Source organism: Corvus kubaryi, unplaced genomic scaffold (assembly GCF_017639235.1).
Source record: "Corvus kubaryi isolate FWS band 111438036 unplaced genomic scaffold, C.kubaryi_AGA036_p1.0 74, whole genome shotgun sequence".
Classification (NCBI taxonomy): Eukaryota; Metazoa; Chordata; class Aves; order Passeriformes; family Corvidae; genus Corvus; species Corvus kubaryi.
Genome location: NW_024582061.1, coordinates 15840588 through 15866921, shown reverse-complemented (window position 1 = coordinate 15866921; position 26334 = coordinate 15840588). Strand labels below are relative to the sequence as shown.

General features: G+C 43.5%; 2 protein-coding genes across 2 annotated transcripts; one reads left to right on the top strand and one right to left on the bottom strand.

The window, feature by feature from the left end:
• Window positions 1–20: 20 nt before the first annotated feature.
• DDX17 (DEAD-box helicase 17) lies at window positions 21–19758 on the top strand. The gene is made up of 13 exons (XM_042051056.1): window positions 21–377; window positions 4454–4604; window positions 6572–6671; window positions 6810–6943; window positions 7555–7620; window positions 7924–8065; window positions 9669–9829; window positions 9918–10090; window positions 10412–10522; window positions 10977–11038; window positions 11407–11466; window positions 15688–15927; window positions 16605–19758. Exons 1-13 carry the CDS (start codon window positions 334–336, stop codon window positions 17126–17128), a joined length of 1968 nt encoding a protein of 655 aa, XP_041906990.1. The 5' UTR covers window positions 21–333; the 3' UTR covers window positions 17129–19758.
• KDELR3 (KDEL endoplasmic reticulum protein retention receptor 3) lies at window positions 19759–26334 on the bottom strand. The gene is made up of 5 exons (XM_042051060.1): window positions 25758–26334; window positions 24700–24800; window positions 24041–24199; window positions 23463–23715; window positions 19759–20562 (listed from the first exon to the last, which is right to left on the bottom strand). Exons 1-5 carry the CDS (start codon window positions 25846–25848, stop codon window positions 20522–20524), a joined length of 645 nt encoding a protein of 214 aa, XP_041906994.1. The 5' UTR covers window positions 25849–26334; the 3' UTR covers window positions 19759–20521.

The following is a 26334-nucleotide window of genomic DNA, read 5'->3' as shown; positions in this document are numbered from 1 at the left end:
AGCGCCAGGCCGCCCGTAACGTAAGCGGAGCGGGCCGGGGCGGCGGCGGCCATTTTGTGCCGGGAGCGCGGAGGAAGAAGACGCTGGTGTCTCCACACTGCCCGGGCCCTGGAGCCGACCGAGAGCCCCGCCGTTCCGGCCGCTGACGCCCAGCGGGTCTCGGACCCACTGACCACCTCTTCTCCTTTTGTGTCCCACCAAAGAGGCGAGGTGGCGCAAAGCGAGGCCTCCGAGGCGCAGCCGCCTCTGGCTGGACCCTCTCCCCGTACCCCCAGCCCCTCGCCGTCCCCACGGCCGGCGTTCCGCTGCCTCTCACCCACCCCTCCGGGGGCGATGAGAGGCTTCGGGGACCGGGGCCGCGACCGAGACCGCGGCGGGTAAGGGGGGGGTCGGCACGGCGGGGGGGCGGTGGGGGAGCCGAACGCTTGCGTTGGGGGGCGGGGGGCAGGCCGCGGGGCAGGGGGGTGTGTTGGAGTGTCGGTATTGGGGGAGCCAAGATCCCGCTTGTGGGGATTTTCCCCCCATAAATTCTCATGTGGGGGCGGGAGGTAGTTGGAGACTTATCTGTCACCAAGGCTGGGTGGTGGGTTTTGAGCGTTTTGTGTTTTTAATTTTTTTTTTAAATTTAGCTTTTCCACCGCTCATGTGTAACTAATTGTGAAACTTGCTTGCAGTTTTAAGGCCTGCATCCACCCTGCCCCCTTAATTATTTTCTGCCAGTCCCCTTATTTACCCCGCGACACCCGTGGCACCCTCCCCCCCGCAAACCACGAAGGTCTCGGTGGCCCTGGCAGAGCTGGTTGTCCCTCTGTCTGCCCTTCTGGTTGTCATCGCTCCTTCTGGACTTACTAGAAATATGGCAGTGGGGGGAAGATCTCTCTCAGCTGCGCTCCCAGACTTGTCGTGAGAGGAAATGGGATTGGAAACGCTGCCATGCGGAGACTTGGGTACTCGGGAGGGTGATCTCGATGAACACGGTGCTGGACCCCACTTGCCAAGCTTACATAGCGCTACAGAAATTGTTTGTGTGGTTCTGTAAAGGCCTGGTGCTTGATACTCTTGAATCTCTTTTTTAAAGGAGGTTTGACTTGAAAAGGGCTTTTTCAGGTTTGATTTGATGTGATGTTTTTCTTCTGAGAATGACAGCAATAAATACAGTGGCGTTATACTACATAACTAGATGAGTCGCGAGGTTTTTAAGGGTTGAAAGTAATAAGGCGTTCGCGCCAGGCCTTTTTAAAGAGAGTTAGAACTGATTTCTGACAGTGGCATTTTCACATCACAAGTAGTTTTCAAGGATTAGCAGAAAATATATCCTGTGGGTTCTGCTATAAGGTAAGCTAGATGTCAATTAATGAGTCTTCTCTCCGTTTTTTTTCCTTTTTTTTTCTCCCCCACTTCCTTTTCCTCTAGTTTTCCCTTGCCACTGGGAGATTAAAGAATATTTTGCTACATATTGCAATGCTCTTTGACATTCAGTTTCTCGTTGTCTGTGGAGGGAGATAGTTGTATCATTGCTTTATCTTACACCCACATTTAACATTCTGAAATTAAAAGATACTTTCATTTTTTTTTCACAGAGAGGAGGGTTCTGGTGTTTTTCTGCTAAGAGATTTCCAGCTCAGTTTAACACAAGGACATTGGAGTAAGCGCTTTGGCAAGTCTGAGATAGATCAGACCACTGCTGTTTTTGGAGTTTAGTGAGTGAGTTTGAGTATGCAGATTTATATACAGTTACTTAAAAGAACACTGGCCGAAGCGTTGACACAACACTTGATGTGCCTTAAAAGTAGTGTAATTTCATTTTCTGTAAAGTCTTTAATTATAGTGGGTGCTTCTCTTTTAGATCAGGGGTTTTGCATGAGTAAAAGAAGTGCCTACATACTTCTTTGTGAAGTTTTTGGACATTTGCATGATTTTTTTTTTTTTTTTTTTTGTCATATTATCCTGGAAGCTTTAATGCATCAGGATTCAATTTGTTATATACATCCTTTTAAGGTATGAAAATATTTGTAACCACTAACAACAGTCTTACTTCATAAATAATCTCTGTAAAATGTTGGGCCACCCAGTGTGCTGGTTCAGCACCATCTGAAAGTTTATCACCACTTCTTCTGTAGGCTGATCACATACAAGTTTTCTGGTTTCCTCTTGTCAGGAGTGAGCTATAGGTGACTTCTGAGGATGGAAAATTGTTACGTTTTGCTCTGGAATGTATCAGGTTTACTCAGTTCTGTCCCGGAAATGATGGCACCAGTAATATTAGGGAAGAATGTTTTGAGCCAGCCTAATTTACCTTTGTAAAGAGAGCTGTTGGCAAACCAGGGAAATATTAGATTTAAATCAGCTTAATTGGAGTTGGAATCTCATTTTACCTGGAGTCAGACTGTGAAGTGTCAGTTACTGCCAGTTTAGCAGATAAACCCCCACAGAGGCAGTGTTCAAGGGCTGCTGTAGGGCTCCTTTCTTTCAGGTCAGTATCCAGGCATATTGTGTACAAGAGTGGAGAACTGAAACTATGTGCCTTCTGTATAAAATTTTTTTCCTCTGGATAGCTGTGGAGCAAGTATTCATAGTACCCAGCTGTTGCAGTGTCCAGTCTTGCAATCAGCCCTGTCTTATGTTTCCTTTTGTTAGGGAACTCTTCAACCCTTTCAACCTCTGGTGGACTTGAGTGAGGCTGTGGGTTTTGTAGGAACTACTTGGGTACTGAAATTGTTGACATTTTGACCTCAAGTTAGCATGATCAGTAACAAACATCATCACTAAAGGTGAATATCCCTATAAATGAAAGTCTGTGCCTTTCTTTTCCTTTGTCCTGAAAGGAAACATAATGCTTAAATGCATTTTTGAAGTTGTGTTTCACTGTCTTTTTCATATGACAAAAATTGATGACTGTGCAGGCTGTCTGGGGGATCTGATAGATACACTGATGAGAAAATAAGGGATATTTATAGGAAAAGGAAGAAGCCTAATGCACAGTTGCAACACAGCAGACATTTTAAAACTAACTTAGCAGGTTTTAAGTTAAATTATATCTACTATACTTGGCTTTTCCAACAATTTAACTGCTTCTTGTTAGAATGTTGATTTGAGTTCTGTTTCTTTGGTCTCTTAGTCACTGTAATTTGTAGTTTCCATTGGGAAGTGATTTAAAGAACGAATGTATTTAATGTTTGAGCAGATAAGCTTGTACTTAAGATAATTCAGAAATTTTTTTTCAGGTCTTGTTTATTTTTTGGTAACTCTTCCACCCCCTCCTTCGTCCACAAGTTACTCCTTTAAGAAAGTTGCTTAGGGATTTTTGTTGCTTTCAGTTTGTTTCATTACCAGGTTTTTATTTACTAGTGTACTACTTGGGTAAGGTGCAGACTCTTTGGTTTTGCAGTCTAAAAGTTGTTTCTAACAGGCATGTCTCATGAATTCATGTTTTGCAGAAAGCTGTAGCTTTAGGACAAAAATGGACTTGATAGCATTTGGAAAAGTACTTTCTGCCAAGTTTGTACAACACTGATGAAAGTGCTGTAACTTTTTTTTTTTTAAATGTTATTTTAAAATCCAATTCATGATATTTACGGTAAATAATCATTTCATGCCACTGGGTTATTAGTTATTCTTACAGCTTGCTGCCAGCAGCTCATGTTTTGGCTATTGCATTAGCCAGTCATTACAGTTAGTTCTTAACATTTTGAAGTGTGTAAAATTAACTGGATGAAGAAAACTTAGAGAGAAAGAGCAGTAATTTCTGAGTCGTTCTGCTAGTCAGAAATTTTTTGTGAACATTGGCTTCTTACTCTCTTCAGTCTTCATCACAATGCACTTGAGAGCAGATATGGCTTTTCCCAGGGTTTTTTTTTTTCTTTTCCCTGTTAAGCTGTGTTTCAAAAATACTTTTTTAAAAATTTTGTTGATTACAGAATTACAGATGGACTTGCAGGCTTGGCTGGACTTGTTTACTTTCTGTTCTTCATTCTATTGTTTTTCATTTGAGGCATAGTTCTTGATAAGAGAGAAGATATAGAGGGGGGAGATAGTGAAATAGCTATTTAGTGTAAAACAAACCTTGAGAGAGAGAGAAGGAACTTGCAAGGAGAGATTTTTCTCATCCCTTTTATGTAACTACTTTGTGAGTGCACCGTCGGTTTCAAGGCAGGTGCTGTAGGTGTACAGCTAGGTGTACACACAGCCATGTCCTAGAGACAGGAGCTTTGAAGGGGTGATTTACAATAACATGGTTTTAGCTTCAGAATCAACCTAAAGCAGGTTTATGTTATTTCAAGAAGCTTTGTACCATTGTAGTGATTGGAGGGGATGACTTGCTAGAATGTTGTGCTCGTATGTCAGCTTAGGGAAAAGACAATGGAAAGTGGTTAAGAAAATTCCAGAGTAATTTTAAAATAGTTTTAAATAGTGGTAGTATTTTTTTTTTAATAACTAACATTCACGTTCACAGGTTTGGAGCGAGTCGTGGAGGTCCTCTTCCTCCAAAGAAATTTGGTAATCCAGGGGAACGTTTACGTAAGAAAAAATGGGATTTAAATGAACTGCCCAAGTTTGAGAAGAATTTTTATGTGGAACATCCAGAAGTGGCCAGGCTTACTCCGGTAAGTTCCATGTTGTCTACAACAGAAAATATCTCAGGTTGAAAAACTTGTCCTAGGAGGTTTGGGACAGCATGTAAAATAGAGCTGACTCTTCTTTAAGTGTGTTTGGCATGTGTACTCTGTAGGATACTTGTTTCTAGTTGCCGTTATTATTTAACATTAGCAAAGGATATGCCTTTCTTCGTAGTTGTTTTTATATGAGATATTTTATATTTTGTCGTTTGTAATGCATCGTCATCATGCTTGTCTGGTCTAGCGATTTGTCAGTGGAGATGAAACTTAGAGAGTTACAGTACTGGAGAAACCCTGAAAAAACCTAAGATAATGAACTAAAAGTGACAGAAATACATGAGAAATGTTGGAAAAGTAATATTTTGTCATAAGAGTAATTTGGGCTGAAAGAGGCCTTGGGGACGCCTCTAGTCTAATCCTCTGCTCAGAGCAGCACTAACGGTAGAACTAGAGCAGGTTTCTTAGTGCCGTGTCCTTTTGCATTTGAATACCCCCAGGGATGAGGAGAATTTATATCCTCTCTGGGTGGCTGTCTCAGGGCTTAGTGTTTCTCATGGGATTTTGAACATCTTTCCTATAGCGACCCATCAAGTAGTTGAAAGTAGCAGTTAAAGGCCACTGTTAGCCCAGTCTTCCCAAGCTAAACAAATCCGGCGCTCCCAGTCTGTCTTCATGTGGTCTGTACTGCAGCCTCCAGCTTTCCCCCATAATTGGACATGCCATGTTAAAAAAATGTCCTCCTTACATCGGGGGCTCAAAACCAGGTGCAGTACTTTGTGTTTACTCTGTCGATACAGTAATCTTCCCTTCCTGCCTGGCTTGAGTCTAGTCTTCTATTCTCTCTTGCAATGTATTTTTATAATTAGAAATTAAGGTGTTTTGTTCTAAACGCGAGGCAACAAGCACGGTGTCATTATGTGATTGCATAGACTTACAAATCCTTATGTGAAATATGCATATGGCATAAAGGAATTGAGGGGGGTATCAACTTCTTAAAGATACCACAACTTGAGCTACTGAACCACGGTTAGCATGAGCTGCTGTAGCTGTCCTTGGCTTAGCCAGCTAAAAGGATTTTCACGTTTTCCCAAAAAGTCACTTTCTCTTTTTTACCTTTTAATTCAAGCTCAAGAGATTCTCAGAAATAGTGAATATATTGCTTTGGATAAAGTACATATTAGGTATTGATGTGTCTCTATTGATTTCTAATAAGCATTAGAATAAGGTCATGAATTGTCGAAGCACGTTGCAAAGGGCAGTTGGACTTAAAAGAACCTACACAAAAATGAAATACTTTCTCTAATCCTGAAATTATGCTTATGTGGCTACACATTTCTGACATACTACAAGAAGTTCCTTAAAAAAATTGTGAGGTCCTAGGGTATCATTATGATGTTGTCAGAGCTTCTTTCATTCTCTGTAACAATTCCAAGCAACATTTGAGTTGCAAGTTATCCAGCAAGAACTCTGTATTTATCTACCTCTGCAATGTGTTAACTGAAGGAGAAGGACTGCCCTGCCTTCTGTTCATGGTATATTAGGACCTATTTAGTTTGTTTAATTCTTAGCACTGTAACATAAAATGTGTTTCTTATCCTCTGTTTCTAATCACTTTTGAAGCTGTTGGTCATTTCTGGCTTCTGGAAAAATGCCTAAAAATGTTCTGTTAACTATACTCTTCATTTAAAAGGGTTGGTTGTAAGAAGAGGTTGACATTAGTCCTTCTAGGCTATGTAGAGAGCTCATACCGCTGAATATTGGAGAAGCTGTACAATAAGTCACTCTTAAAGTAAAATCTTTAGAAAAGCAGTTGTTCTTACATCCTGTTTTAATTTAGTTCTCTAACAAAGCTGTTATCCAGAGGTGAGAAGAGTTAGTAGTTAGAAACACACACTTTAAGTCCCTGCTGATACTTGGCATTTATTTTTTTCTTTTTTTTCTTTCTTCATTAATAGTATGAAGTTGAAGAATTGCGAAGGAAGAAGGAGATAACAATTCGGGGAATGGAGGGCTGCCCCAAGCCAGTGTTTGCGTTCCACCAGTGTAGCTTTCCACGTAAGTATTTTTGCTATTTTTTAAGATCATGAAGATGGCTCAGAAAATACCTGAACAGTTACTGGTTCTGTTCTCTAAAAAGTTCTCTAAAGCTTCAGTTATTCTTTAAGAAATTTATTTTTTTCTTAAATTCTGAAGAATATGTGATGGATGCCTTGATGGACCAGAACTTCACAGAACCCACTCCAATTCAGTGCCAAGGCTTTCCACTGGCCCTCAGCGGTCGTGACATGGTGGGCATTGCACAGACCGGCTCTGGGAAGACACTAGCAGTGCGTATTCTTTCCTTTTATTTCTTCAGCTAGCTTTCCTGGTCACCTGGCAGAAATTACCTGTGGGTTAGTTTTTGGCCTTGCCAGTACTAGCAGCAAGATGATTACATTTTTAAAGCTTTTTGTATTGCATCGTGGGGGACAGTTGAGTTCCAGCTCAACTACAAGCCTGTTGTATTCACAAGGGCGTATTGTGTGCGTGTCTTCCTGTTTGGATGCTTAGTCAGTTCTTTATGCTTACATTGTGGTTTAAAAACCAGAACATTCTCTTTAGCACATTTGCTTCATAAACTATCCAGGTTAAAATAAAAGATGGTTGACTTTCAGCATATATATTAATTTTAGCTGTAGTGTTAAAAAAGATTTTTATCCTTTATGAAAAACATTGGCTAGGACCATGATTACTCAGTTCCGCTAACTTGTGCTCCAAATTTAAGTGAGCCTTGCTTTCAGAGGTGCTGAGCAGCCACATTCTGTGCTCATCCGCCAAAGCAAATACAGTTGGTCAGCAGCTCTTAAAAATCTTCTGTTGTGCTGGATAAATGCAAGTATCTGGTTTTGCAGAGTCACAATTTGTATATGTTACAGAATACTGTTTTCTTCTGTTTTAGTACTTGTTGCCTGCAATTGTTCACATCAACCACCAGCCATATTTGGAGAGAGGGGATGGCCCAATTGTAAGTGCTTGTTGATTCTCTTCGTTTTTGTATCTATAGCGTGACATTGTTAATGAGATGGGTGTTTTATTTAATTGATGTATCAGAATAGTAATTTTTCATATCCTATTTCTATCAGAATAGGAATATTTACTATCACAATGTGAACATCCCACTCAGTTGAAATTCTGTGCAACTGCTGATGTAGTCTAAAGATATTTAAATGTTTCAGCTAATAAAGAGCAGATGGTCCAACTTTGCTTATGGTTTTATGTTAGGGATGTGTATGCAGCTTGACTCTTCCTGAATAATTTCCTTTTGCAGTGTCTGGTTCTGGCACCTACTAGAGAGTTGGCCCAGCAAGTGCAGCAGGTGGCTGATGATTATGGCAAATGTTCAAGACTGAAGAGTACCTGCATATATGGAGGAGCACCCAAAGGTCCCCAGATCAGAGATTTAGAAAGAGGTAATTTTAAAATGGGTGCTTGCAGTTTCTGGAGGAAGTGGTATTGTAAAATCTCTGTAAAAACAAAACTTCTCCAAACCTGTTTGGAAGGGGACGAGAGTGAAAGAGTGTCTGTCTCTTTTTCCAGTTGCTGTGACAGTTCATGAGGTAGTTCTTTTTTTTGTTGTATAGTGGCTTGGATATTAGATTTTCTTTCTGATTGCTCTTTGAACTTTCCACTAGTTAAGATCATTGAGGTGTAGAAAGGGGAAAAGGAAACTTCACAGAAGGAGAACAGGTTCTTTTAAGGAAATGCAATACCAGCAGCGTGTTTAAGGAAGGATTTTTTCTAAGGCAGATTTCAATTTTTCTGCCTACATTTGTTCAAATAATCAAACTTTGTTTCTGAATCTATAAAAACTTCTTTGGACAGCAGAAGGGGTGTGTGGTTTTTTGTTTGGTTGCAGTTTTTTGTAGGTTTTTTGTTTTGGTTTTTTGGTTGTTTTTTTTTTTAACTGTTTTTAAGCACTAAGCACTATGTACCCTGTAAGCAGCTACTGTAACATAGTAGTGCTTAAGTGACCTATAATTTCAAATGCAGGAATGTGCTGATGGCTTTCATCTTCACTAGATTAAAAAATGTAATAGAATTATGTGAAAAGGTGCAAGAATTATTATCAAGGCAGACATACATACAGATCTATTCAAGACATCAGAAAGTTTTGCTTACCGCTGCAGTTTGCAGGGTCCTTATTGCAAACTGCAGTAGTGGGATAAAGGCATGCATTTTGGAAGTCTGTGTGATATTGCTGTTCAAGAAAACAGTGCATTCCAGTTCAAAAATAGCATCTTCAGTGGAAGAGTCCAAGGTTTCATGAAGAGTCCTTGGGAGGATCAGCTTGCTGGGTTTTGCACACCTTTCTGGAGTGCAGTAAAACAGATATTCTGCTTAAGAAGAAAATCTTTTCATGCCTCCTCTTCCTTAAACCTACTTTCTGTGGACATTTCAGTGACCCTGAAATAGTCACCTGTAAAATTTGGGAATTGGTGGAAACCAGATCCTCCTTTTAAGGAATGTGTAAATTGCCCAACCCGGTATTAGTTAGGAATATTTGAACGCTCTTCTTATCCCCACAAACGTTGGTGGGATGGTTGTCTCTCACTATTGGTGAATAATTGCTCAGTTTTAAAGCCCATGCTTTGGCTTTATATATTAAAAAAAAAGTGGAAGTAATTTGACCCATATAGAAAGAGGAGCACTTCATGTTTGAAAATGACTCTTCTCTAGACTGCATAGTTCTGGAGGAAGGTGGATCAGGCTTGAGTAGAAGCTTGCTTCACTTCTAGTTTTTGGAATGCTCTTCACTGGTGTTTTTCTGGCAGTAACCTTTTAGTTTCTGTACTGCATTTATTATTCTAATGGCACTGTAACAGTAATTTCAGAATGGAAAAAATAATCAACAGAACTAGGGCTTCTACTGAAATGACTCAATCTTGGGTACGAGTGAGGGTGGTGCTTTTTTTTTAAAACAATTTTTCTCTGGGAGGTGATTCATTCTGACTAAAAATACCAGTTGACATTCAAATGAAGAGCCTTACTCTTTTTCCTCATTCTGTTCTGAAGGTGTGGAGATCTGCATTGCTACACCAGGTCGCTTGATTGACTTCCTTGAGGCTGGAAAGACCAACCTTCGTCGCTGTACATACCTGGTGCTGGATGAAGCTGACAGAATGTTGGACATGGGATTTGAACCACAAATTCGTAAAATTGTTGACCAGATAAGGGTGCGTGACCCTTATGGAGGGACAGCCTCCCTTGTTTTCCTGTTTGAAATGTAGTATCGTAAACAAATCTGTTTTCCCTTTTCCTTAGCCTGACCGCCAGACTCTGATGTGGAGTGCCACCTGGCCAAAAGAAGTGCGCCAGCTTGCCGAGGACTTCCTGCAGGACTATGTTCAGATCAATGTGGGAAACTTGGAGCTCAGTGCCAACCACAATATCCTGCAGATAGTGGATGTATGCATGGAAAGCGAGAAAGACCATAAGTAAGCTGATGTTCCCAGCATTTCACTTTCTTTGGTTGTACTTTAAAGTGTATGATGCTTTGTGAGCCTTCTAGGAATTCCAAATAGTGAAGTTACTTGTAGTACTATTTAACCTTTGAGTGTTACAAAGTAAGTCAGTCCTGTAATTAACTAGTCTCTTGTGTATATTTTGACCATACCTTTGCACAACCAGCAGAAATTTCTGTGATACTGACTAACTTACGTGGATGTGTGTTGTGTGTGTCCTCAATGTCCTTTGAGAGAGAGATCCTTTATTCTGATATGTGTGGCTATACATCTTGGCTCTCATGTCTGTTTTAGACTGATCCAACTGATGGAAGAAATCATGGCAGAGAAGGAAAACAAGACTATCATCTTTGTGGAGACAAAGAGGAGATGTGATGATCTCACTCGAAGGATGCGCAGAGATGGGTGATTAGCTTCTCCCTTTCCTCCACTTCTTTCTAGTGGGAAACAAAAATGGTAATCAAAAGCAGTAAGGTTTAAACCACCTTAATGCTATTGTTGGGAACAACTTATCCATTATTTTCTTGGCTGAATTCAGTCATTGTTTGCCAGAAGATTCCATTCCATCAAAGCATTAGTGCAAGAGAGAGTTTTCATAAGCAGTGCAGCTTTTTTAGTGTATCAGAATCCTGATATGCTGATGGGGACTGTATCAATATAGCAAATGTCTTTTGGCTTAAACGGCTGTTTATGTAGGTGGCGGGTTTACAGTACACATGCTGGGTAGACAGAGGCCAGAGAATAAAATATTTCTCAAATCTTACAGTTTTTCCCTTTTAAACAAAATGCCAATAAAGCTTCCTGTTTGCTTTAATGTATGTACTTTCTATCTATACTAATGTATGTCTCTGTTTGGCAGTTGGCCAGCTATGTGTATCCATGGAGACAAGAGTCAGCCAGAAAGAGATTGGGTGCTTAATGGTGAGTCCGTCACTGACGGGAGAATAACTTAGGCTGCTCTACCTAATTTACCTAGATGTGTTTTTCTCTGGTCTTCTTTTGGTTTTTTTATCTCTAGACCAAATAGACACATTTAAAAGGACTTCTCTTGCCTTTGTACTCTTAATTTCAGTATTTGTGCCTTTTTTTGGTTTGTTTTGATAAAGTTGGAAAATTGCTTAACGCAGATGGATTTTGAAAAATCGTTGAGGCGTTATATCCTGACTTGTGGGGGTTTCTGGAATTGACCCACCTTACGTAGCTTCTGGAAAATGAGCATTTAGTGTAAATCAAGTTCAGGTAACTATCTTTTTGAAAAATCTTACTTCATAGCATGCTTTGTTTTACAGAGTTTCGTTCTGGAAAGGCTCCTATCCTCATTGCTACCGACGTTGCATCTCGTGGGCTAGGTTTGTACACATAGACCACTCTTGCCTACTGCTGCATATTTTTCTTCTTTGGACTGAAAAATGTTTCTTTAAAAAAAAAATTCAAAGCGTGATTTTCCCCCACATGTGAAATACGTTTTTTAACATTAATCTTTTTTTTTTCTTTCATATTCAAAGTCTCTTCCTGCTCCTAATGAACAGGCTTTGGTCTGCAGCAAGGCCTAGGCATGACCAATCGATCGCCAAGAGGGAGAAGAGACGTCCAATTATGCAACCCAACCCTTCCACCACACTCACTTCTTCCCCAAATCCAGCTTTTGTTGCTGGATGGTAGGGATGGATTGCTCTCAGTTCAGAGCGTGTCAGATAAAGTTCAAGTAGGAAGTTGTGGGAGAGCATTTCAACAGCAAATAGCGAATATTCTCCCCATATGACACACCACAGATTTGTACATACCAACCCCAGTGTACACGCATGTTTACCCTGCAGATGTATTCACATCTGAGAAAGCACTGCTCCAGATCTTTGCTCTTGACATGTAACCTTCCCTCCTCTGTGTTCCTTCTAGGCAGGACCACTGAGATGATATATGGCCTTTAACATCTTGTTACCCAGATGTGTAATTGAATCAAAATCGCACAGCTCTGTTCTGGTGGTATGAAAATGATCTGTCTGGATGCAACAGTTGTGCCCCCTTTTATAATAAGCATATTTGTGTTGTGAAACACCGTGTGCTGAGCACAGTCCGTATGCATCTGCCCACCCTAGAGGAGGAGGATGGCTGCTGAAGTGCTCTGAGTTTAATAACAGACATTGAATACTCTGCCCACCCTGAGTTTGGTAGACGATAAACTACTTGGGAGTCAGTGTCTCATTTTAGTAAATTGAAGACAAAATTACTGCAAATCAGTTGAGATTTAACTCAGAGAATCTAGTTGGTTGAAAGCCTCAGTTACCTGAGCTCTCTTTGTATGCCAAAAGGGTGGCTGTGCTGTGCATCATATGGTCACTTTAATACAGGCAGACCATTAATAGGCTTGGCAGCCTTTGTTCACACAACCTTCACCCCTCCTTCCCCTCCCCCCTCAAAAAATGTCCAGCACTTCCTCAGGAAGTGATTATATGGACTTCAGTCTCTGCCCTCTAGGGTCATGTCTGGACCTGTGCAGTTAGAACTTGGGCCTGTTGGGAGAAGGGACTGAGGCCTGAAACTAGTTTGTATGAAAGAGAGCTGCTTTCTCTAGCAGCATTTTTTAAACAGGCTTGCTATGTGCTGGTAGCTTCTTTGTGCATCTTGCCTAGACATTTAAAACAGCCTCACCCCCCTCAAAAAAAAAAAACAAAAAACCAACAAAACCAACACCCTCCCCCAAAACGACTCAATTGGATAACACTTCAGAAAACAGTCTCCCCACTTCCCATCGTCCACTTCACCCAAGCTAAGGGGGAAAGGTATCAGAGTCTGTTTCTTGTTACTGAACAACATCTCTGCTTGTTTTGGGGCCCTGAGTTTGCTGCTTAAAATAAGTCACTTAACTGGCAAACTTCTGGACGACTTCCTCCAAGATCCTGGAAAGTGAAGGCTTCTACCTAAATAACATAAAACAGGGGCGCGCGCCTTTTGGCTGAGTCACCAGGGCTTTCCCTCTTCCTAATGGAACATTGGTTTCAAAAAAGCTTCTTCAGGTAAGTTCTGAGTCCCGTAATGACTTCTTTGTGATAATTCCCTGGAGTGAGGTCCTCTCTCTGCACTGATTTTTTTTTTTTTTTTAAATTTATTTTTTTGTTCAGTCTATTAAACTAAAAACATTGAATTTGTTTTGTTTTGTTTTCTTTAACAGAAGCTTTGGTATCAGCTGCAGATCATTCTCAGTGCAGGGGTGGGGGCACATCTACAATGATGGTCTAAACAGCTCTCTAGACTAGCATGTTTGCTAGTTTATTATATCTGTCCCGTTTAATAATTGGAGACTGTCTGTGCCATATGGTGTTCTGATGGTCTGACAAAGGGATTGTTTCCCAGGTAGCTGTTAAAAATGATTTACAGTCTCAATTCTTGATCCTGCTACATTATCTTCTAAAAGTGCAGGAGGATTGCGAGTGTGCGCAAACACTTTGGAGCATGCTAGACTGGAGAAGCCGAGTCTTGTACCACGCTCTGGTCTTCAGCGAGCTGCGTGCTCTACCAGGACCACTTTCCAGTCTGGAAAACACCCTTGCATCTTCCTCTTCCTGCCTTCCCATTCTTTCTGCTCCTCCCCAGTCAAGGCAGTTCTGTCTGCATTGGTAGCTACAATTCCTTGTGCTTTCTGACAGGAAAGCACATCCTTGTATCCTCTCTGATAATTCAAGTCACTTGCTACTGGATGTGCCAAACGGGACTGGCTGAGGACCATGTAGCCTGGAGCTTGTCAGTCTAGCTACACCCCGGCTGTGAAGATGCAATCTGTCACACGTACTCCTCTCTATACTTCACTTTCCCTTTTTAAAAAAACTGTTGCATCAAGGACCCTAGCTGGAGACTCGCGCAGCCCCCTGTGAAACCTGCCTTCTCACTCCCTTTTTTTGGTGTGATTCAGGACTTTGGAGTCAGCAAAGACTGAGGAGCCCCTCCTTTGCTGTAATAAGAAACAGACATAAAGTCCCCCTCTTGTCACAACAACCCTCATGTTTTTATTTTTCCTGCAATCCCTTTGAAATTGATGCAGTCTGGGCAATAGATGCAGTCTGACCCTTTGGATGTAATTTTTGTATCTTCATTTTTTTGACAATTGCCCCTAAGAGCCCCAAATAGGGGACAAAAAGCGTTGGAGGACCTGAAACTTTTACCTGAGCCCAGGTTCTCCGGCGCTTCACAACCAAATGGGGCTACAGAGAAGCGTCTAAGCCAGTTCACAGAGCGAGCGTGTGTGGGGACTTCTCGCTGCCACGGACCCTTGATGCATGCTCCCCGCGCTCCAGTGGTCCCGTGTCAGAGGGCGGAGTTTTCGAAAGGAGGCCGCCAAAAATAAAAGGCAAAGAGACGGGATCGGCTGCAGCGGTTTCCCACAGGAGGAGGGAGTGTGCATCGGTCTGGTAACAAACAGAGAATGTTTCTCTCTTTAAGACAAAACAAAAAAAAGAGGAAAGGAAATCACAAAAATCTGTGTTTTATCTTGGATATTTTCAGAATATTCTCGTTAAAATGCAGATTTTAAATTATTTTTTTTTCTGAGCTGTTAGGGCACTTACTGTAGAACGGTGCATTTGAAAATACTGTATACTATAGCAAGTAGGTGCTTTTGGTACTTAAGGTGCTTTCACTGAAGTGTTGCACTAATATTTACTGAGGTTCTGTCCCATAAGTTTACAAAGTCTGTCTTGTCTTAAAACACAATTTGGATTTCCTAAGTTTTAAAACTGTTTTGCATACAACGCCATTTTGATAATTTTATTTCCTGCTTCTATTTGACACTGGAAGTAGGGAATTGCTTATGGAATTCAGGATTGTCCAAATCATGCAAACTTGCCAGAACTGGACAGAGCAGCACAGAAATGTTAGTGCAATGCATTCTAGTGACAGCTACAAAGCTGAGTTAAGATACTTCAGGTCTGAATAATTTTTAATGAGTTGGCTGAATAAAACTAATGTATTTGAATGCCTAAAGTGTTAGGCTAGGGAAATTAGTTCACTGTATTTTATTAATACTGTAAAAGTAAATATTTTTAAGATTGCTCTTTATTTCATGTTACCAAGTGGAAGGTAAGTGATCTCGTTACTGTTATTTTTTTGTTAGACTTCTCCCAACAGAGTAAAAGCTTTACCATGGCAGTTCTGCCCTTCCTCCGCCCCAGTTTGCTCTGTCTGATGGTGACATTTTCACTTTACAGATTGTGTTAAAAAAAAAACCAGCTATGAAATTCAATTAGCTTATTCACAAACATCGGTGTCTTTGACACAGGAAGACAGAGACATGCATTCCGGGGAGGATGACTTTGAGTGCAGGGCAAAGCTGCTTTGAAATTGCCGTTCTTTTTCAGGACACTGACCTTTGTTCCTGATGATCTTAAATTTCAGTCTTCTACTCTTTTGGGATGAGTCTGTCTTGTATTTATTCCATGCAATTACTAACTTGGTATTTTTTTTTCTTATTACTGTCACTGCATTCGTGCTCCCCACCTTTCGTTGGCACGTCCTCTCTTCTTCTCCCCTTTCCTCAACCCCACCCCTTCACTGTGCTTCGCTCCTGGGCACTTCACAAGACGTGGAAGATGTTAAATTTGTGATAAACTACGACTATCCGAACAGCTCCGAAGATTACGTGCATCGTATTGGCCGTACCGCACGTAGTACCAACAAAGGTACTGCCTACACCTTCTTCACACCAGGAAACCTGAAACAAGCCAGGGAGCTTATCAAAGTCTTGGAAGAAGCCAATCAAGCCATCAATCCAAAGCTGATGCAGCTTGTGGACCACAGAGGAGGAGGAGGTGGTGGTGGAGGTAAAAGCACAAGGGAGAAGGGCTACAGAGGGAATATGTTCCCCACTTTGAGGGAGGGAAGATTAAAAGAGGGTAGACAAGTAGTAAGTGCAGGTCTAAGATGACAGATGAGTAATAATGCTGTTCTGTACTTGAGGTCCCAACACTTGATGTAGACATAGTACTTCTGTCCCAAGAGAGAGGCAGTCCCCTGTTTCACCTTAGCTGTAGAATTTTTTTTCTCCTTATAAGGTCCTCAGGGAGCTGATTTTGCATGAAGTAATTATTTCCTCACAGCTCCTGCTAAGGACAGGCAACAAAGGTGCACATGCAAGCATGTGCAAAATTGAAATCGGTAAAGGGATGCACTGGCTTTCAGGAACTGACACACTTTTTCTTCCCATTCCCTGAAGGAATAAGAAGTTTCCTTATATTTCCAGATTAGTCCTGAATTTCTCCCGTTTCTTTGTCTCCAAGCACATACATAAAGAACCCTTGTTGAACTTCATGTTTACACCTTGAACGAGATGAAGAGGTGTATGCACAGCTGTGCAGAGAAGTTACAGTCAGTCAGAAGAAGGTGCTCCTTGGGAGCAAAATTGGGGATGTAGAAGGGGGAAAAAGGGTGGCATAAGTGTACCAGACATCATTGTTTAAGACTTGTTTATGGTACTAAATCTTAATGTATCCATCGCCAGGAGGTCGTTCTCGTTACCGAACGAGCAGTTCAGTAAACAACCCTAACCTGATGTACCAGGAAGAGTGTGACAGGAGGCTCCGGGGAGTGAAAGAGGGCCGGAGAGACTCAGGTGGCTTCAGAGACCGTGAGCGTGGTGAAAGTTATGCCAACGGAGCCAACAAGACCTATGGCAGTGCCTACGGGAGCCCAAATTCTGCTTTTGGGGCAGCACAGAGCCAGTATGGTTACACTCAAGGGAGCTATGGAGCAGCTGCCTATGGCACGAGTGGCTATGGCACTGCAGAGTACAGTGCTAGTGGCTATGGTGCCAGCACCACAGCTGCCACGGCTGGGAGAACCTCACAGAGCACTACCCAACAGCAGTATGCAGGGATGGTGGGGCGCTCGGGCCAGCAGCCGCAGCCGCTCATGTCACAACAGTTTCCGCAGCCCCCTGCCACTAACGTGATGGGCTATATGGGACAGACTGCCACCTACCAGTACCCACCCCCTCCCCCACCCCCGCCCCCCTCCCGCAAATGAGACCACTTGCTGGTGACCAGTGTAGACCTCTTGCATTTAAACTAACCTTATCTTTCTCTTCTTTCCCATTGTGATGTCTTTCATGCAGGTTAGACTTAGAATTCACTATTCAAATCCCTCGAGCCCATCAAAAATCGAGCCCAGTCCACATTAATGACCCTGTCCTCTTTTTTTTTTTTTTTTTTTTTTAAAATATATGTAGTTGACTGGAAAATTTATTATTTTTGTCTTGCATGTTGAGGAATTTGGGAATTTTATTTTCTCTAAAAGAAAAGGGTATAAGGCAGATAGGTCCCAGCTTGATCATCTTGGTGTCTATGGTTTGTGTGAAAACTTGCTTTTGAGGGAAAGAAGTTTCTATCTGTAACACGTTAACTTAATTTCAGGAAGTATAAAGAGAGATGGGAAACTCTGGGGGAGCCAAAAAGCACTTAATTTAAAATATAAATGCAAGGGAGCAATGCTCACTTCTAATCTTAATTTTTTGTTTTAAATAGCTCACTATTACTGCTTGTAATCTTACTGTAGGTGACTTTCCATAAGAAAACTCTATTCATTTGTCTGAGCTGGGTGGTGTTCAGAGTAAAGCTTTGGGTATATTGTTGGCGATTTCCGTAGGTCTGGAAGCCCCATTTTCTGCTACCTGTATCAGCCTGCAGTAGGGAGTTTGGGATTAAAAACCCAGTGTCAGAGACCAAAGCTGTCTTGAATTCAGTACCTGAAAAACAGATAGTTGCTGTGGGTATCACTGCTGAAATGTTCAGCCAAGTAAGCTCTTTCGCTACGATTGTTAAATTGCAGCATCGCAAATGTGTGGAGCCTGATTACGGTTAAATTAGTTACTGCTCTCAAATTTCTGTTGTTGGGTTTATTGAAAGAAGTCATCCTTGAGAGCCTAGAAATTACACAGAACTGAAATGATGAACTGCGTTAGCTCGTTTGTCTGTCCTTCACAAACAAGCTCCCTTTTGCCATGGGGAATGTTCTGAATGCCGCTACGCTCGATAAAATGTGACAGAGTTTTCCACACTTAAATTTAAGAGGTTTGAATAGGGTGGGCTGGGGGGGGCAGGGGGGGGAGGAAGGAAGGAGGAGATTGCCTGGGGTCTCCTTTTCATGAGGTAAGCGGTGAGCTGGTTAGTGCATCTTGATTCTGAAGCTTTATTTCTTTTGTACCTTGCTCTGACTATTGCTTTCTCTGGCTTTTGAGTGCATTTCCCTGCTCCATTGGTCCCTTTGAGCTGAGCTCTTGCAGGTAGGTAGTATTTTAGAAAATGTTAGAGAAGAGTGAAATTTTAGTAAATACGTAAATAAAACTTGTTTATTTTACAGGCTAAGGTGGGTGTGAGGGGGGGTCCCCCCCTTTAGTAAAGCATGTTGTTGACTTGTTATTTCTAATACCAGACGGTTCAGAGACAGTAGATGATAACAGGAGTTGGCTGCCCTTGATCTGATAAGATGACAAAAGTATGGATACATCTCCTGGTTTGAGGCACGCTCTTTGCATTAGGAGAGTGCAGGGGGGTTGTGTGTTTTTTCTGTTGGTGTTCTTGCATATGGATGAACAAGGCAGCCCACTCCTTCTGTAGCAGAGTGGAACTTCTTATAGCCCTGGAAAAGAGCTTGCTTATACAGAAATTATTTCTTTTAAAATTTAATTTCTTCCCAGAGTAAAATTTTGGGGGATGGATGCGCTTTTTTCTCTTTTTTTGTGCAGTACACAGGTAGGTTGCTGACAGGGAGAAGGGAGATTCCTTCCAGAACCTCAGTTCCCTGGTTCCATTTTATAATTCCAGTGCATGGGCAGGAAGTTCCTTTGCTTGTGTTAAGTGAAAGCCAGAAACATTTTGTTTATCCAAGCACCGACTGATACATCTTTGGCCTCCCTTGCAAGCAAATCTAGAGCTTTTTTTTTTTGCCTTTTTTTTTTTTTTTTTTAAATTTGGGAGTAGAATGCAGAAATGTGTTTGAGGGGTGTAGGAGTAGGACATCTCACTGACTGGCTTTAAAAAGGGTCTCTGGACTGCCAAAGCTGCCTTATAGTCTGTTATGGCTTTCACTTTTGGGGGTGACTTGTGCGTGTTTAAACATCAATGCCAAGTCTTGGCAGTGCTTTATTGCCATTGAGGTCAGCTGAAGTCCAGGGTCTCGGTTCGGTTCAGAGCGTCAGCCAGACCGCTGAATGCACCGTGGCATGTGCTGCCCCTGTCCCATCTGGTGCTCTCTGCTCTGCTCCAGGTACCAGCTGGAGGGCCCTTGTTGATAAAGCATTAGCCTCTAGTGTTGTTTGCATTGTTTTCAATCTGTAAAAAGTTTGTGGGAGTGTCAGGTATCTGAGCTGGGTGTCTCCTCCCTTCCCACTTCCTGAAACAATTTACTGTTTGGACTTCTCTGAACAATGGAAGGATTACTAGCTTTGTGTGGGATCAGCATCTTGTTTCACACACCTGCTGGTCTCTGAACACATTCCTGTTGTATTAACGAAGACTTGAATTGAGAGATTCATAGATCTGTGGTGTTCAGGCACAGGATACTAAGAGCTATGTTACTATTCTTAGTTTGTAAATTGTCCTTTTGATACCATCTTGTTTTCTTTTGTAGGTATAAATAAAAACACTGTTGTCAATAAATTGTGAACTTTGTCTTTATTTTTGGAATGTAAAGCCATCTTTGCTCCTGTTCTTCCCAGTTCTTGAAAGTCAGATTCAAGGAGATGGAAACTCTTCTTGGTAGCCCACTGAATTTTCATTGACATCGTCCCTGTCTGTAGAATACAAGGAAACTGAAAATAAGTGAGCGGGGAGGATGTTTGAATACTTGCAGAAGTAGAAGATCTGTGTAATTCAAAGGAAATGTGTTTTTCTTGAATGTTACAGGGCCTGAGTAGAGAGAGGGTCGGGCAGAATTAATTTTCAAGAGAGTGTTAGTTCATACAGAGTTAAAGTAACAGTTTGTAGCATCTGCTGTGTCAGACATGGCCACTTGTGAAATGGGTCAGTTGTCTTATGTTAACAGACTTCATTAGTACATGCTCCCTCTACCGTGGGCACTTGCTGAAGGACTAAAGGGAGTGACATTTTCCCTTGTGCTGCCTCAGGGTCAAGGTGGAGGTGTGTTTTGGACATAGATGCTGGGAAGAGCTGGGAGAGAAGAAATTGCACTACTTCAGTATTGGCCAGCACTAGCACCAAATTCAAGTGAGAAGAAATAAAAAAATGGAGGGGAAGAGTCTGATGGATAAAAAGCATTTCAGTTTTCCAAGCCTTGTCTTCCTGGCACTGGGTTGACACTCAGCTGAGCCATCCGTTAGTCAAAAAGGGGCCAGGGAAGGAAAGCTGTGATCTTAAAACAGCTTCATTTTATGGAACTTCTTGTGCTGTCTGTGGGATGTCTTCAAACAGGCATGGGAAGGCTTAGCTTCTTTCCTTTTAGGACTGCAAAGAGAAAGAGAAGGTAATTAATAAATTTAGTAGAATTCCACTGTTTTATTGTTCCAATAATTTTATGTTTTCTAACTTGTGATTTAGAGTGCCAGTAGCAGGGTGCCAGGTTTGCAAACTGGAAATGGGAGACGACCACTATGAATGCTGCTAAGAAGGGAAACCACAAGCTATTTATTCTCCTTTATGCTAAAGGAAGAGGTTCTTGTCTTTGTTACTTGTTCTCATGGGTGGACCATAGTAATTTTTTTTTCTTGATGATGTGCTGTCCCCAGTGCTTTCCCCTCCTTTTGATACAGAGCATGGCCTGAATAAATGTCTGTGGCCAGGCCCCTGCTGAGCCCGTCCCAGCCCATCAGAGCTGAATATTGAGATGGCAGCAGGGATGCCTCTGGGAAATGCCCAGAGGCCCATAGGCTTAGATGGGGTGGCCAGAGCAGGGACTGTCCTGGATGCGCAGTGGTCAGTGGTGCAGATTGGCTGTGCCTGGGACGGGGTGGTACAGGGGTGGGTGCTGGGGCCCATCTCTGTTGTGTGCCAGAGGGAAGGGCACTGATGTGCTGAGGATGCACCATGCAGGAGGGCCTGATGGACTGGGCGAGGCCAGAGGGACTGTGTCAGGCTGGAGAAGTGGGCTAGGGAGGCCTTGTGAAGGTCAGCAAAGCCAAGTGTACAGCCAGCCCCTGGGGTAGAACAGCCCCAGGCACCAGTATGTGCTGGGGGCTGCCCAGCTGGGCCATGGCTTGGCAGCAAAGGCCTTGGGTGTGCTGGTGGACGCCAAGTTGAACACAAGGCAGCAGTGTGCCCTTGTGACAAAGCAAACAGCCTCTGGAGCTGCACTGCTGGCAGAGTGAGCAGGGAGTCCTTCCTCTCCACTCAGCCTTGGGAGGGCACAGCTGGAGTGGTGGGCTCAGCTCTGGGCTCTCAGAACAAGAGATGGGGGCGCCTGGGTGAGTCAAGAAGGACCATAAGAGCATCTTAAACTAGGAGCACAGGCTGTGAGCTGAGATTGTTCAGCCTTGAGTAGGCTGAGGGGCATCTTACCCATGTGTACAAGTGCTGGATGGGAGGAATAAAGGGGACAAACCCAGACTCTGCTGAGTGGTGCCCAGTGACAGGGCAAGTGGCAATGGGAAATTCCACTTAAACATCTGAAAATAATATTTTGTAGTGAGGGTGGTCAGACACTGGCACAGATTGCCCAGAGAGGCTTCATCTTGGAGATAAGCAAAACCTTACTGGACAGGACCTTGAAAAATATGAGCAGGGTCATGGATTAGATGATTTCCCCCCCACCACCCTCACTGCCCACACCCCATGCCATTCTGTGAAATACAAGCTTTGGGGAGCTGAAAGCTTCCTCAGGATGTCTTTCATGTCCTTTTGTTAAACAGAAGGGAGCTCATCTAGTTTTGAAAACAAGATAAAAAGAAGTAGCATTCTATAAAAATCCCTTTGCAGTGCTTTGGTATAGGCTCAGAAGTCTTATTAAATACATTTCTTTATATAACACATTTTTGCTTCCTTTTTTCAGCATCACTGCCCTTTTTTCTGAGCTCTTCAGTGTTAGAAATGTTTTGAAAAGTTGGTTTTTTTTAAGGAATGTAAGAGATGCAACCTGCTATAATATTGCTGGCTCTCATAAATGACTGCAAAGTATTTGCATGTCTTCAGACACCATTTCTCTCCCATGATCCAGAACATTTGTGTAAAAGAAAAGAGGTAAAAAAAGCAATTCTCTTCCTGCTGTGATGTTCCATCTACAAATGTTTTTTCTTCTGCCTCTTGTATCATCTAAATTTTGCAGCTCTGTCACTAGCAGTGTGAGATTGGAAGCCAGCAGTTGTGTTTTTTCCCCCTTTTGTTCCACCATCACAACTACAAAGGGTATGGATTTCTCACAAAATACAGAAGGACACAGGACACATGAATTGAGCGGAGCTAAAATGGGAATTAGTTTAGAAAAGAAAAAAGGAATTGATGTGGAGCACCTTGATGGCAGTTTTAGAAAGTATTTTTCTGGCTACAAAAATATTTAATGACAGAAGGAAGTCTTAATCTGCCAAGGCCAGCCACCTGCTCAGTGCTCCTGTCACCTCTCTGTCAGCAGGTGTATTGCATGAAGCTACCAAAAATCCATCCCTTGAAACATCAAACGTGGGCCGTCATTACTGCTTTTGGCAGACTGGTTGGGGAAAGTGAAGGAGGAGGAAAATAGTTGTCCACTTGGCTAATTTCATCTAATTCCATCCTCCTCACCAGAAAGTGTTTTAAAGCGTACTTCAGCCTCGGCAAACCACAGCATGTTCTGTAGGATTTATGCCCTTGGTGCACTTGTAAGATCTCGTGTGCAGCCATTTACCAAAGCGTGGCACTGAAATGGAAGGGGCATCTGATTTTGGAAAACGGGTGCCTTGTCTGTGCAGATGCCCATCTTCCTACAGAGTCAGTTCTTGATAATCAAGAACCCGATCTTCCCTATCAAAAGAAGAGTAGGTTTAATAATATCTCCATATGTCTGCAGTTGCTTTCTCAGGTACATTGTCTGCCTGCAGCTATTTTTTCCCCCTCAAAGTGTTTTGGGGTTTTTTTTGGTGTGATTCATAATCTTTCAGAGTGTATGTAGAATTGAATGTACCTCAGTTGTTAACTTCCCGAGGGGGGTTAAACCAGGCTTAACTCTGGTTTAATTTTTGCTGTGTTTCACATGCACATCTAGAGCCTTGCAAGCAGTGATGCCCACTTGCAGTGAATAGATACATTTTTTAAACTGGACCCAAATACAGCAAAAACTAAAGTCATGTAAGTATTAACACATGGCAAGCTGCAGCTCCACCCTATACTGCAAGAGTGTTGAATGAACATTTCAGTATTACAGCAACCTGTTTGCCTACCTTTGGTGACGTAGAGATAGAAGAAGTCACAGTAGAAGATGGTTTGTACCACCCCGGAAACAACAGCGATCTGGTCATAGAAATTCTCCGTGTGGTAGCGCCAGACCCAGTTGGCAATGTAGAGAGCACGGTAGAGGCCCAGGAAGAAAAGGTAGTGCGTCGTGATGGTCTCTGCTTCCCCTGTCTTGCTGATCATGAAGAGCTGAGGAAGGATAGCCACGGACTCCAGGTAGATGGAGAAGGTCCAGAGTATCTGTGAGGTGCAAAATGGAGGCAGTGGGGAGTCAGTGCTGGTTAGTATGTGTTAAGACCCAAAGCTTTTCATTTGGCAAACCACTGATGTGTGAGGGGGATGAGCAGTGCTGCTGAAGTTGGGGAAAATGAGTTCGCTCTGCTGGGAGAGGAGACAGCACAGAGCTGCTCTGTAGATGGTACTGTCTTCAAGGCCTGCCAACTTTGCCTTTCTTGCCTGCTTTTGCTGTTAAAAATCTCAGCTATTCAACATGCTGCTCACTCTGCTGCCTGGTGTCAGGCTGCTGCTGCTTCCCTTCCCTTTTCCTGCCTCAGCTCTGCCTTACCTCCAAGGGGGTGAAGCTGTGGTTCTCCAGAAATGACAGGCCTGTGACAGGGACCAGCAGGAACTCGAGGCGAAAGGAGTCGTTCTCGCTGTCAAACGTTTTCCGGAATTTCACATAGATCATATACACGGTGATGTAGGCACAAACCAGAAAAATGACCTGTGGGACAGAAGGGAGATGGCAAGACCTCACCTGCAGTTGCACTTTCCATGCTTAAAGAGAGGCTGGCTTTGGCAAAAGTCAAGATAGTGGTGAATGCTTTGCCTGTGCTGGCTTAAGGATTGATTTATACAGGAGATAATCCAGTGTTCAGGTAAAGCTTGCCCCGCCATGAGAATCACACATGTTTGAGTCCCTCCGGGGCACTCTGTGTAGAGGTTGGCTTGGTGGCAGCTTTATGTTAATGCTCCTGCTGTACAAGGACACCTAGGCTTGGTTCACGGCATCTTGTTCCAGTTTTAGTGGTACTAAATATGGCTCAGCTCACTTACTGACTATGGCAAGGGGGTTTTTTGGTCAATGGAGGGACATTGGAACCAAAGGAAGCATCTTTATCCACCCTTCCTGGCTGAAAAACCCAGTGACTGTGTACCCTCACCTCCCCGAGAAACCACAGCGAGCTGAGAGGAACCTCTTCTGCTGCCCTGCCCTCTCCTTACCTTCATCACAGTGTTATAGACAGAGATGAAATTTGTGAACAGGTCCAGGTAGCGGGTTGTGAAGACGAGGGCAAAAAGTATCTGACTCTTCCCAGAGATTCCTGCGTGGCAGGGAAATGAAAAGAACGTAAAGCAGATGAAGGGAAGGACCCGTGGGATGGTGGTTTCCCCTTACGCCTCCTTTGAAAGCATTTGTATGTAAGTGTGTTGTTTTGTGAGCCGGGGCTGGTGTGTGGGTGCTGAGGAACCTCTACCCCAGGAGTGGCCAGGGTCTCCCAGGGTAACAGGGCAGGCTCCTGCTGGTGCCCCTGAGTGCTGCCTGTAGGAACTGGTGCTCAGTGGGCATGCTCACCACTTTGGCCAGTTCAGGCCTTGCTGTCATCAAAAGACCTTTCTCTTCCCATCCTTCCCCCTTTGCCTGCCCACCTCACCAGGGATTGTGTGATGTGACATCTCCCACAGGAGGGAAGTGCGGCAGGACCAGTCCCAGGGCGCTGATGGAACTTGGCCACTGCTGGCAGAGAGATGCAGTCACACCCACCCACTTCTGTACCTGTGATAGCGGCCACAGGCCCAGCAGCCCAGCCCCAAAATCTCTTGAGGAGGGAACTATGAGCAAAATCCTCCTGCAGGGAGGTGCTGTCCTGATTTCCTCGCCCTGGGATGGGGCAGCCTCTGGCACCTGTCCACCACTGGCAGAACCTCCAACCTAGAGCAGCTTCTTCTCCAGGTTGTTGGTGTTGCTACCGCCACAACCTCTCGCTCTCATTTTCCACCTCCCTCCAGCCTTGCCGCCCTCTCCTTCACTTCACCACCCTGAGACCAACACCTGCCTGAGGCTGTGTGCCTTGCCACATCACATCCTTCCAACACAGCCCTCTCCTGCCAGGGAGACCTCCCAGAGGAAGAGGATGACTTTCCTCGAAGAGCCCACGCAGGGGGGCCGCCCGTTTGTATGGGCTATCGCTGGCTTTTCCAGCACCCATTTTGTTGTGTCCTTCACAGAGCTGCCCTCCGAGAAGAGCCACCCTCCTTCCCTGGGGCATGGGAGCACTCACCAGCACAGGACTTGGACTTCACGATCTTCAGCAGGAGAATAATGATGGCCAGCAAGTGGGAGACATCCCCCAGGATGCGGAAGATGTTCATGGTGCCGGCGGGACTCCTCTGGCGTGAAGGGAGTGGGGATCTTCTGCAGGCAGGGAGGACAAGGGCAGGAAGTTTTCCTCCCCCGAGCCTCGACTGAATGAACAGTCTCCTTCGGCTCAACTTTCCTTTTTCCCTGAGCACGGAGCCTTCCCTTCTTGTAGCAGCACAAAGTTCAGTTTCCCCTCTCCCGTGGCTGCAGATGGCTTTCCCCTGCCAGGCTGGATGTCTCCCTTGTTTACTTTTCCACCGAGGTGGATTTTCCCTCTCCCAGCCTAGGGCCTTCCTCTCTCTGCTTTGGGCTGAAAGTTGGAGTTTGTCTCCCGGAGAGCTCCAGGCTGAGCAGCCCCGAAGCCAGTGCTGGGTGACGGTGACGTGGCTCCTGGCTGGCCGGGGAGGAGAGAGAGGAGGAGGCGGAGGCGGGAATAACTGCGCTATTTTTCCCTTTTTCTTTTTTTTCCTTCCTCTTTTTTCTTCCCCTGCTTGTCT

Bases quoted from the DNA above. Each gene is read 5' to 3' on its own strand.
- DDX17 (XM_042051056.1), top strand. From the start codon at position 334: ATGAGAGGCTTCGGGGACCGGGGCCGCGACCGAGACCGCGGCGG. The intron at 9,830-9,917 runs GTGCGTGACCCT...CCTTTTCCTTAG, and splicing joins AAATTGTTGACCAGATAAGG to CCTGACCGCCAGACTCTGAT. The intron at 10,523-10,976 runs GTGATTAGCTTC...TCTGTTTGGCAG, and splicing joins CGAAGGATGCGCAGAGATGG to TTGGCCAGCTATGTGTATCC.
- KDELR3 (XM_042051060.1), bottom strand. From the start codon at position 25,848: ATGAACATCTTCCGCATCCTGGGGGATGTCTCCCACTTGCTGGCCATC. The intron at 24,801-25,757 runs GTGAGTGCTCCC...CCTGCCACGCAG, and splicing joins GAAGTCCAAGTCCTGTGCTG to GAATCTCTGGGAAGAGTCAG. The intron at 23,716-24,040 runs GTAAGGCAGAGC...TGCACCTCACAG, and splicing joins ACAGCTTCACCCCCTTGGAG to ATACTCTGGACCTTCTCCAT.